Source organism: Xiphophorus hellerii, chromosome 1, assembly GCF_003331165.1.
Source record: "Xiphophorus hellerii strain 12219 chromosome 1, Xiphophorus_hellerii-4.1, whole genome shotgun sequence".
Classification (NCBI taxonomy): domain Eukaryota; kingdom Metazoa; phylum Chordata; class Actinopteri; order Cyprinodontiformes; family Poeciliidae; genus Xiphophorus; species Xiphophorus hellerii.
In genome coordinates this window covers 12,454,325-12,466,554 of record NC_045672.1, presented here as the reverse complement: position 1 = coordinate 12,466,554, position 12,230 = coordinate 12,454,325, and the positions used below count along the sequence as shown (strand labels likewise).

General features: G+C 38.4%; 1 protein-coding gene across 1 annotated transcript in view; it reads right to left on the bottom strand.

Annotated features, from left to right (window-relative positions):
* LOC116725764 (band 4.1-like protein 1) overlaps window positions 1–12,230 on the bottom strand; it is a 44,519-nt gene that overhangs the window by 13,500 nt on the left and 18,789 nt on the right. Inside the window, 9 exon segments of the mRNA XM_032572128.1 lie at window positions 59–291; window positions 400–575; window positions 2,573–2,670; window positions 3,740–3,892; window positions 3,987–4,074; window positions 4,187–4,405; window positions 6,930–7,005; window positions 7,117–7,159; window positions 8,381–8,485. Of these exon segments, the coding sequence (XP_032428019.1) occupies window positions 59–291; window positions 400–575; window positions 2,573–2,670; window positions 3,740–3,892; window positions 3,987–4,074; window positions 4,187–4,405; window positions 6,930–7,005; window positions 7,117–7,159; window positions 8,381–8,485 (1,191 nt within the window).

Below are 12,230 nucleotides of genomic sequence, written 5' to 3'. Positions count from 1 at the left end.
CGCTGGAAACTGAAAATGGTTCTCTGTGTGGTTTCTGGCCTTGAATCCACCTTTTTACCTTGAGCTCCAAAGCCTTTGTAGGCGTTGAGCTGATGGCTCCCATTGGCTGTTTCTGTCCATCCTGGTGTTCCGCTTCCTGGTCTGGGTACTGGTCCTGGTCTTGATAGAGATAGTGATCATGGTCCAGGTCAAGGCTGCCCTCCTGATCCAGGTCTTCCCTGGACATAAACTGTGTGCGTTCGCTAGAGCTTCTCTGAGATAGCTGATCCATACTGTCACCTAAAGCTGAGGCTGTGGAAGGAAGGAAGTGAAGAGGAACAGTAAAATCTAAAGTTCCTGTCGAACAATCAACCAGAACACAGACCTCTGCACAGACAGGGACAGAGCTGGAGTTCAAACCTCCATCTATGCTCCGTGGCTGCAGGTACCGCTTGCTGACGGACCGATCAAACTGCGGGGCGGGGCGGTCGATCAGAGCACTGGCCTGCCTCGTCTGCGCTTGGGTCCGCCCACTGTAGCGAAACTTGGAGCCAATTACAAGAAAGCCCTTCGGGGGTGGCTCTGGGGAAACCAACCTGTAGAAATAAACCTCAGTTTATATATATATATATATATATATAAACTAAGAAATTAATTACTTTGAAAAAATATATATAGTTTAGATATTAACTAAATGTGTAACAAATAGCATGTAACATTAGATGTGCAGGGGTCCTTTTTCAAAAATGTTCTGGTGACAGTTTGATTGCAAATCATGATATAGTGTCACCTATCAGAGTATTAATGCTGGTCAGAACTGGAGCAGAAATGACTTTTTCCCAAATGCTGCTAGAAGTAGTTATGTTGCAAGTTAGAAGTAGCCTTTCATTACTGTGGTGAATAACAGCCAGTTGGGCTGGGAACAGGGAGCTTTTTAATCTCATCATAGAGTGCTATTTTATTAAGTATCAGCAAATCCAGGACAGTATTTTCTCCTGATCTCTTCAATAGATAAATTGCCATCTAAATCTTTCTTTTTAATAATTTAAATTCAATTGAGCTGCAAACTTTGCTGCCCTTACCTTCCTCCTTGATGGGCATTGTGTTATGCATTGGTATCCCAATTTAAAAATCTCTTGAGTAACTTCTGGTCTGCATGTTTTCCTTGTGCTCACTTTTTTCCTTCCATAGTTTTGCAGACTTCTAAAATTTTGATTATGAAAATGAATACAACTATGGTGAGCAAAACAAAAGAATACATATATTCTTTAAGAAATAAGATGTCTACCACGTTTCACTTCCTGTATAATATATAGTATTGTTTGAAAGTTTTGACCCAGCAGTAAATTAACAATATTTTGAATATTACAAATCGGTTTTTGTTTGTTTTTTTTATCTATGGATATTTTTTGATTTTACTTTTATTCACAGTTTAATTTTCACAGGGATTAATTGCTTTTATTGTAGATTTCAAAGCTACTTCACTTTGACCTTTGGCTCCCTCAGGACCTAAGGCTCCACCACCAATCAGTCGCCAGCCTGCTACCCAGACAGCCCGGCTCCAGAAGGATGCCCCAGCCCAGCCTCGCCGTTCTGAGTGAGGTTCACATACTTCAGTGTTCAGTTTCCAATAGGACTTTGGAATTCCCCGCAGTCTGAGTCCTTCTCAAAGTCCAACTTGTCATTAGAGACTCTACCAGAGGCTATTTGTGTTTCGCTCACATTGATGGTAAGATGGAAAGGAGACGAACTGATTGATTAGGGCCTCGTCTGCAGCAATGTGGGCTTTGCTCCACACTACGGATTTGGAGTACAGCTGCTGCACATCTGCATCAAAAGGAACCTGTTGAAGTGGTTTGGGCGTTTGATCAAGATCCCTCCTGGATGTTTCTCAAACACATGTCAACTCTTTCTTACAGACTTTGTTAGACACTGTGCACTATCCTCTGATATTTTCACCAAATAGCTGTTTGAAAATAACCTTGTTGGTGAAAAAAATATATACATCTTTTTCAAGTTATGTTCCGGCATCAGTTTGTAAAACACGTCCAGAATAATGAGCTATTGCTCCTTCTGAATGCTCTTGGATGTTAGTACAGTCAGTCGATCTGCTTGACTGACTGTTCTATCTTTTAGTTGGATTAATTTGAATATGTTATATTTATCATATAGAAACCAGATAAAAATTGTGCCTTGAGCCAAATATTTCCTGGGTTAAGTAGCCATTCATTCTCGAATACCTTAAAGGGATTGTTTAAAAATCTCTGAAATGAGTCAAGTGCAAAAAAGCCCAAAATCGCATGCCGCATGTCTTCCCCCCTCTTCTTCCCTGTTTCCTGTCAGCCTACTATCATATAAGGGACACTAGAGCCCACAAAAGACCCCCTGGAGGGGTAAAAAAAAAAAAAAAAAGATTTTTTTTTGTAAAAGCAGAACTATTGATTAATAAGATTACACAAAAGTCAGGCTACAAAGAACAAAGAGACGTCTGAAATCTCAGTCAACAGTGTTTTGAGCTGCGGCATGCCAAGCGTTAACATTCATGCAGTAGGCAAAGAATTCAGTGCTGAGAAAGTGAATCTGTCTATCCTACCTGAAAAAGGTGTGGTGTTCTATGCAGACCTTCCACAATCGCTTCGAGGCCCGATGGTTGGGCAACTTGAAGCCTATGGTGCTCTCAAACTGTTCGTACTGAGTGGTGAGGGAGATAAGTGGAGGAGGTGAAGACAGTGGGGATGGAGAGGAGGTGAAGAAGAAACGGAGAGTGAGGGAACCAGGTGTGTGGAAAGGTGGAAGAATGGCAGCAGGATGAATTGTGTTTATTCCACAGCAATGGAAAAATCAATCTTTTTCTCCTTTTTTGATTTACTCGTGCAACTGTATTCGCTTGTCTCTCGGTGCAATGCCATCTAAAGCCAGCTTATAAATTACCCATTTATGCACCCAGCACTAAGGTTCACTGGTGTGCGGAGAAGAAGATACTGTCAAATCAATAGTTATTAGCAATAACGGGTCTTCAAAGGCTGAGAGATATCCATTCACGTGAGAAGGTCACCTATTGTTCCATTCAAAAATAAATAAATAAATAAAAAATCAGCAGGGATAGTCTTGAATAAAAATTCCTTCATATACAAAAAAAAATCCTCAAGGCACAGTTGAAGTGACAGCCAACTTAAGATTGTGATTGTGAAGAGAAAGCGGATGAATAAAATGGCCTTGGTTTTCACTGCAAGGATGTCAGTAGCAGTTTAACAGTGGGGAAAAAAGAAGTCAGTTGTATTCTAAAAGGCCAAGGAGTGAAGGAAAATCATAATAACTTAAGTGAGCTTAATGTGGAAAACTCTGACGACTCCAAAACCTAATTACATTCAAAGTTACAGGAAGAAAAACAAGACACGACTACTCCGTCTTCACAGAGACAGCTCTAAAGGAGACAAATAATGCCCTCAGCAGTTAAGGTGGTTTGCACCAGATAAATCACAGAAGCAACACTTACCAAACCATGAAATGACTGTTTATGCTGCTTGGCACCAGCCAAGAAGAGCAATGATGTAATCGTAACAACTGTGAACCCATGAAATAAAAAAAAAAAGGAAGTGATCTTGGCTCTTTGCCTGATGATCTCTCCTTGCATCAGTGGCTGTGTGGTCGTTTTTAGGGGGGGTATTGTGAGTCTGGGCATGCAGTAATGGTGTAGTGAACTCTGGTTAAACCACAGAAATGTGGAGGAAAAAAAAAATGTATTCATAGATTTGTTTACCTCTCCGGGACGGATTTTGATGTAGAAGTTGCTTCTTTTATAAGAAATCTTGAGAATTTTCGGCCAGGCGAAGCGATTGATCCTCAGGCGATCTCTGTAGATGAGCAGCCCGTTTGCGCTAACGCCGAGCATTATGTCTATTCCCTCAGAATCCTGGGGAAGGTAGATAGATTGTCAAAGAAGATCAAAAAAGAACATTATGGGATGCAGGATTTCAGCAGGGGAAATGAGAGAAATCTCCTCTTGCCTTTGCATGATGCAGATCCACTCCGTACATCGAGAGCTTCTTAGCATTTTCAAGGAAGTTCATCTCTGCTTCTGCTGGAGTCATCCCCCTATGGAATAAATCCCAAAAGAGGATCGGTTATTTCTGATCTCCTCAAACTCACTCCTCAGATTACCAAACACTGGCATCATGGTGGTAACCACAGCTTTATTTTTTCTGACCTGTAGTTACGGTGCAACTCCATCACTCTCTCCTCCAGCTCTCGAGTCTGGTTTGGAGCAAAGTGGAATTCGCTGACGTAGTCCGGGCCGTGTTCCTCGGGGTCGTAGTCTCCCAGTTCGGCCTGGACGGTGTAGGAGCCCAGCAGCGCGTGTGTGACAAACGAGCATGGGAGGCGGCCGGAAAGGATGTCGTCTCTCAGTTGCAGACACAGGTAGTACCTTAGAACCAGCAGGGCAGGTGAAAATAAAAGCTGCAGAAACCACTTTATTCCAAACTGATGATCAAAGCTATAAAAATCAGCAACTTGATTCTAGTCGATCTCGAATCAGAATGCTAGGGCTGTGTGCAGGCTCTAGGGAAACTAGGGCTGGTCAGCAAACAGAAATGAGGCACATAAACATTTTACATCTTTTAAATATGCGCAAGATATCAAAGTGATGCAAACATTTTGCTCTGAATCTCACACCAGCATACCGGTCTGTCTATAAGAGGCAGCTATCTCAATGTGGCTCATTAGTAAGATTTTTATTATTTCTTTGACTTCCATCTGTTTCTTTTGAAGGTCTGTGGGAGTTCATTTGCTAGTAACCACTGAGCTGTGAGGCAACTTTATGTTATGCAAAGAAATGCAAATGAATCGATGATGAAACAAGTCAACAGCATGATTCTCTTCCCCTCCCAAAAACAAAACAAAACAAAAAAAAAAAATCAAGGCAGTATAATTTTTAGAATCAACAAACTTCAACATAAGACATGAGTTACTATATACAAACAGGAAATGCTAAATTTGTGATTTGCCCTAAAAAGGTGATTGAACTGATAATGTAGCATACATTTTACAAGCCATTATGTTTCTGCGAAATGAGAGAGCCCCTAAACTGTGACGCCTAGTAAAACCAAAATCTAAAGAGCAGATGGCTCATCATACAGCTACATTCTTGCCCAGGGGAAAGTTGCTGTAGTGAGGAGATTTTGGGGCGCTTCATCTAATTCAGATTTGTTTCAAATCGAAATAACTTCGAGTAATAATGTCTTAAATTCCATCTATTTTTCAGAGATGATTCAGAGCTGATCCAGGAATGAGACACCTGCCTCAAGGAAAAAGCAAGTAGACGTAAATATTTATGGGTTTTTTCTGTTAATTAGATGTTAATTATGTTATGATGAGTTTGAGAAAAAGTAAATGTAAGCCTCTCCCTGTTCAACTGTGACTGCAGTCTGGAGCTGGCTCAGTTGGCTGATCACAAAAGTGGTCCCGAGACTTTTGATTCCAGCTGCCTTCACAACTTTTCCCAATTTAAATTAGGATTAGGATCAGTGTTGCGCAATATAACGCATTTTAATCGTGGAAAGTGTGTGGAATAGTCATATCACAAAGGACTGCAATAATAGTTGGTCAATATATGCCAAGATTTTAGCCTGCATTTTTCATGCTAATGCAATATTTAGGCAGTTGACCGAGTTTATTGGCAGCAGATGCTCACTGGCATGTCGCCTTTAATGCTAAAGGTCGCAGAGTGATGGAAGCAAAGACGAGTGAGAGAGAAAAACTATTGGCATATAACACAACTGGTATTTACCAATATGCCAACACAAGACTTTTCATTATCACAGCCTTATTTATATTTCAGAAATAAGCCAAGTTCTTCCTTTCCCTTCAACTTCTCTGATAAAGGCCCTGAAGTTTAAAATTTTGCTTCGATGCTAGTAAAGATTGAATGATTTAAAATGTGTTCTTATTTTTGCTAAATACAAAAATGTCCTCTTCTGCATGCATCTGGATTGCTATCAATTTACAAAGTTTTAGTGACATGTCCAGGTACTCTGGAAAATAAAAGTATCCACTTTTCAGATTCATTTTGAGAAGTTGGAGACGATCTAAGATCAAGTGGTGAACGATTTTTAACATAATCCATACTCATTTTTATTTCAGCATTTCTTCTTCACATGATGTTACACAAGAACATCCCATGCCACATAAACTCTCATAATCGAGCCCATAAATTCAGGTAGACAAAAATGCTCTGACGTCAAACTGCAGAAGAAACTGAAAGACTACTGACAGAAGTAGGACACAGAGTCGCTGAGCTGTAACAAAACAAAGGCCTGAAGTTTTGCCACTTCAGGCAAAACATTTTTTTTTTTTTAGCATATCAACTACTACCAAAACCTCGACTCTTATCTTAGCACAAAGGTGCATTAGCAAGAAGGATAACTCCAACCTTGAAATGATTGTCAAGAAAAATGTATTCAAAAACTTACTTGAGCTTCACAAGTGAACTGAAAAAGTATTAAACTTCGGTAGTATCACAGGCTGATCAACTCCATGCCACTCCACATTGATGCAGTAATTCATGCAAAAGGAGGCCCAAGCAAGCAGTGAGTGCATCAAGATGAACATGTTTTTCAGATGCCCGATATCTCTGTTGAGAATATTCTATAATTTATGTTAGTGTATTTAAATTTTCTGAGACCTAAAATTTGTTTTTTTTATTATAATGATGACAATCAAAAGTACAAAAAGGCTTAAAATATTTCACTTTTTATATAGAAAAAGAAAATCAATATAACGGTGGACTTTCACTTCCTGAAAAAAGCAAGAGAAAATATTAAACTTACTTCACATCATTAAACATTTCTGAGCTGTACTTGTCTAAAAACTAAAATACCTTTTTCAGAGACTTTCAATGCATTCAAAGACAAAAAAATTCCTTAGTACAGGCAAATACACTTCCGACCTACCTCGTGATGTCTTCAATCAGAACAGATGGGTCTGGAGGATAAAACTTGACGGCAAACCCAAAGGTCCACGAACCAACTTTGCAGAAACCAGCAGCAGAGACATTTTATGAAGATCTCTGCTCTTAAACACTATGTGTGCACATTTTGATGTATTTGCATATCTGAACAGCATTTTCACAACACTTACCCCGAATTTGCTTCTTAATCTCTTTGGATGGATCCAGCCAGTTCTGATAAGTACAGAAAAGACTTTTTAGAAATGTGACCCACGCAGATTCATCCATATTCATGGGACACTTTCACTGTTCATCCCTTTTATAATCTATCTCCCTTGTTGAAAGCTTTATATATTAATGCTAGAGATTTGATAAAGACTTCTATCATCATGGAAAGTGCCAATACTTGGACTAAAAACGTAAGCTGATTTCAATTTTGTCACTTCACTATCTCACTAAGGCTTTTATGCTGTGCTGCAGATCCTGTGCAGTTTTTTTTTTTTTTTTAACGCCAAGCTGCCTGATCACATTTTAAAACATTAAAGGTCATGTGTGTCACACTAGGAGCCTATTGTTGTTAAAAGAGCTGTTGGGTCTCAGTGCTCCAATAGCTGGAAAAATGAGACAGGTGAGCTAGTCAGCTTAAAAGGCTAGAAAGAAGATCACTTTTAAAACAAAATATTTGTTATAAGGTAAAAACAATCATCTAACACATCTTGAGTTTTCTGAGTTTATATCATAGAACGTTTCTGAAACTACATGAAGTGCAAGCTTACTTTGGTAAGAGTTGAAAGGTGGTATTAAGTATATTCCAAACCCATAGTTTCATTTTATAGCTAAATTAAATATGTTACCTTCAGTTGTTATAAAAAAATGCTGTATATATCAAACATGTCTTAAATTAACTTTGACAGCTTGAAATTTGCCCCCGTCTGTATAAGAAGCTCCTGCTCTTTCCAACACTCTTCCTTCAGCATGCCATCAGAAGAATGCTTCTCCATGTTACTGTTTTAGGAGCATTTGACTGAGAAGTTCTTTGTATGAAAAGGTCAGCAGGCTCACAGTTCCACTACGTGTTTGCCAATTGCTGCTGCCGCTAGTCTGGTGGAGATTAGTGGAGAAGGATGAGCTTTGTGGGAATAGGTGGAGTTTTGTGGGAATAGGCGTTTAGGCGCCCCCGAATGATTGTCATAGAAGACTCAAGAATTTTTCAAACATGCATGAAATATTCAAAGCAACACTTCAGGTACCCTTGAACATTACGACATGATACAACTCTCAAAAAAGTTGATTCTACATAATAAACTCCCCCAGTCCCCCTTTTGAAAGGTTTAAGTTGGTTAAAGTTCAGTTCCAGCATACAGAGTGCTGTTACAGCTTTTATATATTAATTAAAGTTTTTTAATTTTTCTTCTTTTTTTTGCATGCGTTTCTGTTTCTGTTTCTGTGCCATACCTTAGAACTATCAGAGTCAATGAAAGTCAGGCCAAAGTAGTCTCTTTCCAGCAGGTTCAGATGGCCACACACCATGTCCAGCAGGGTCTGGCCCTTGGCAAATTTCTTTTAAAAACAAAAAAACGAGGAAAGATCAAAAGGCTGAGATTAAGGGTTTGCAAATATTACATAATCGGCAGAGAGTTTGTGATGCATATCCCATGTAGTTTTTTCTCACTATGTCCCCATAATAAAGCATAGAAATGACAAATTGTTGCACATCAAAGGCATTTTTAAATCAGTTAGATGTTATTTAAGCAGAAACCAACAAAAACTTTATTTAGGACATTTTAAATCAACCAGACTTGACCAACTATAAAACCAATAATGCCCAACACAGGATGAAAAAATAACACTTTAACCAAAGGAACTAAAATGATTACTAAGACAATTCTACAGGTACCCGAGTGACTTACGCTTGTATACAGAGCTGAAAGTCAAAGTGAGAAAATTGTTTGTGTTTTTCTATTCCGAAGCTGTTGGGGAACAATTCTTACAGAATCAATAAGTATTGTAGATGCAACATAACCCTATTCACTGAAAATCTTATTACTCGGGTCTCGTTTGAAAGTGTTACAGTAGTTTCTAAAAATATTTGCACCGCAATGAATTATATATTATGTGCATCAATAAAAAAAAAACCCACAACACTCTATTGCAGCCTTTTGTATAAATATTATTTCACCCCATGTTAAGTTCATCAGAAGTTACACCAAACTCTTTATGATACTTTAAGGTACAAATTGTTATTCTACTGAACTTCAAGTATTCACTTTGCAGATTAATAATGATGTTAATAACGATGACAATTATAATGCAAGATTAGTAAGCCGGTTTCATATCCCTACTGTGTACATTAAATGTGAGAAAGTGGTGGTGAACAACAATTATACTACTCCCAATAAACCTACTTATTTTTTTCTTCTTTAATTATTTCTATATTATGTAAGCTTACAAACATCCGTATTTGATCATTTTTTATAAACAAATTTAGACAATTATTGTGTGCCTCATGTGCCTACTTCCATTTGATTTGAATCACTGATCCTGTATGTGTGTATGAGATTTCTATTCTCCCATATTTTGTTTATCTTTAATGTTTTGGGTTTTTTTTTTTACATGGTATATTATCATAACCTATGACTGCATTAAGACATCATGAGTTAAAATAAGGTCAGACATGGTCAGATGGACAGCAAATGTGTACGCTAAACCAGGTAAACATTTCTACACATGAACAATTTTAAAACAAGTAAAACTGAAATTCTGCTGAAAAGAAAAAACAGTTGGAAATTATGCATCTGATTATTTTCACTTAGTCTTTATTAGATCAAATATGAAAATAAGCTTTGTCACCGATCCACTCCAATCTACTCTGACTGTGCTTGGAGTCTGACTTCCTCCCTGCCGAGTTGTAGCAGCAAGTGAACAGGCTTTTATGACTATATAAGGGTTGAAAGAGCATTTTATATCTTGCGGCGTTGGAACAGACCACACCCATCTTATATCAGGCTCTTCAGGGCTGAAATGAAGGCCTGCGTGGGTTGAGCAAGCAAAGCTGGCACAGACAAACACACGCACACCCCTAGAGAGCACACACACACACACCAGATTGATCTCCTAGGGAGACCTGGCTCTTACGGCGACAAGGCAACCAAGCAGTTGTTACCATGGAAACAGGAGTAATAGGTCCCTTAAGTCTGTGTGCATGCCCTCTCACTTCTTCCGTCTCCTTTTACTACAAGGCTAATGCTAACCTTTGTTGTAAGAAAAGCTGGAATTACAGTGAGCATAACCTTAAAAGATGTAAGTAGGATGAATAATTTAACTGTGCAGAGTAATTTGTCTCTGTCAGGAAAAAATAATTTAAAAAAATTGACTTTGGTGCATAGAGGCTGCCATGTGTGAGAACCGAAAGAGAATAATGCTGATTAACGGCCACACGGTACCGTCTACGATTTTATTGCGAGTGTAGCATTTTTTCGATCAAATTGAAGTTGCGACAAACATCTCGGGAGGTACTCAAAGCACAGGAACCACTTCAGGGTACTGCAGATTAGATTTTGTCGTCACACCAGTTGGATAAAATCACATTTCTGTCACAAGTTTTTTTGCCGTGATTATATTATCAGCCATTTCGTGTAATTCCAGAAATCCACCGACTGCCTCTTACATACAGGGGCAGGCAGGCTGAGGACAGGCGGTCAGCACGTGTTTAAGCAGTGCTACATAAAATGGACTATTCCACCTTTGATCAAAGAAAAATTTTGACCACAATGAAGTTACTGTTAAATATTGTTAAAACAACACAATAAAAATCTTACAATTCCTCTAATATAAGTATGTGCAGTGAAACGTTTTTACTTAAGAAAGTAAACTTTTTATAATTTGTTTAAGCAATGACAACTCTTAAAAACACGTCTTTGAGGAGGAACCCCGACATGTTGACTTTGTGTTTTGTTATTGTTAGGGAAATTATTGCACTTCTACTTACTCTTGTTTAGGTTTTTTTTTTCTAATATTTACTTTGTCAGACCATGCTTAATAAAAAGATAAATCTTATGAAATGCATCTAAAGAAGCACTGTGTCAGATATAACAAATTTTCTTTTTTCCAACATTGGTCCCTAGGCAGGTAGTTGAAACAAAAAAATACAGTATGTGGATGAGAATAAAGACTGATCAGTTAACCAGTGTTCTTAATGCAGATGGAAATACTTCCCTTTGACATTGGAAACTTAAACAGAAAATATTTCATACAAGTTATAGAACAATCACATTCATGAACCACCCACACCACTTCTGACATAACCAATAACATACTTTTCTCACAAACCCCACTCCATAAATATGAGAAAGTTTACTGTAATGGGATACAATGCTTTGTTAAGAATGAGGATGGTGAACACAATTTTTCTTGTGTGATCGTTCGTATTACGAATGATGCGACGGCAAACTTCTGTGTGACCAGGTTCAACTCAAAGTGATCTGCATGCGCAGAAGAAAAACGTGGCGGTTTCACAGTAGCACACTGTGTATGGAATAAATAATGGACTGCTGCCATCTATGGAGCGATTTTAAAGGTTCTGGTAAACCAATGGGAGCCGACAGTACTGTCATAAGATAACAAGACAAAGGAAGCTAATAAAAAGAAAGCTCAGCAAATAGCAATGGCCCTGCAACTTCTGTAGAGAAATCTGTTTTGAATGAGATGTTGGATCAGAAGTGGTAGAATTGTGAGGTGATGTACTCCACAGACAGACTTCCTTCATATCTCCATAATTATAATTTTCAGCCATTGTTTATGTCTGGATTCAGTCCGCCTGGCTTCTTCTGGTGCGCAGCCTTGATCCATGTCTCACGTCAACGACATGAAAGTCGAATGAAAGGTGATAAGACCGCTCAGACTGCTGATGCTTTGAAAACAATGGGATACGTGTCTGATGTAGCACCACATATAGGAAATGGCAAAAATAGGATTTTGGAGGCATGAAAAGATCAGAATTGGGCCGTTCTGATGGCCATTGAAAAGTTTAATATGCGTCACATTTGGGAGAAAAGAAAATCGGATTGGGTCACATTTAACATATCCTCAGAAACTAATTGACAAAGCCTCCTCTAATTACATAAACATAAGGCAAGAGTCTTACACAAGAGGAGTAGATTCAAAATATAGTTAATTTATTACTAAAAATGCAATGGCTTCTACAGACAGCATTGTTGGAATACATTGTGTATCAATATTACAATTGTGTTAGTTTTAATGTGAGTGCCATACAAATAACCTTGATCAATATTTGATTATTTCTGTT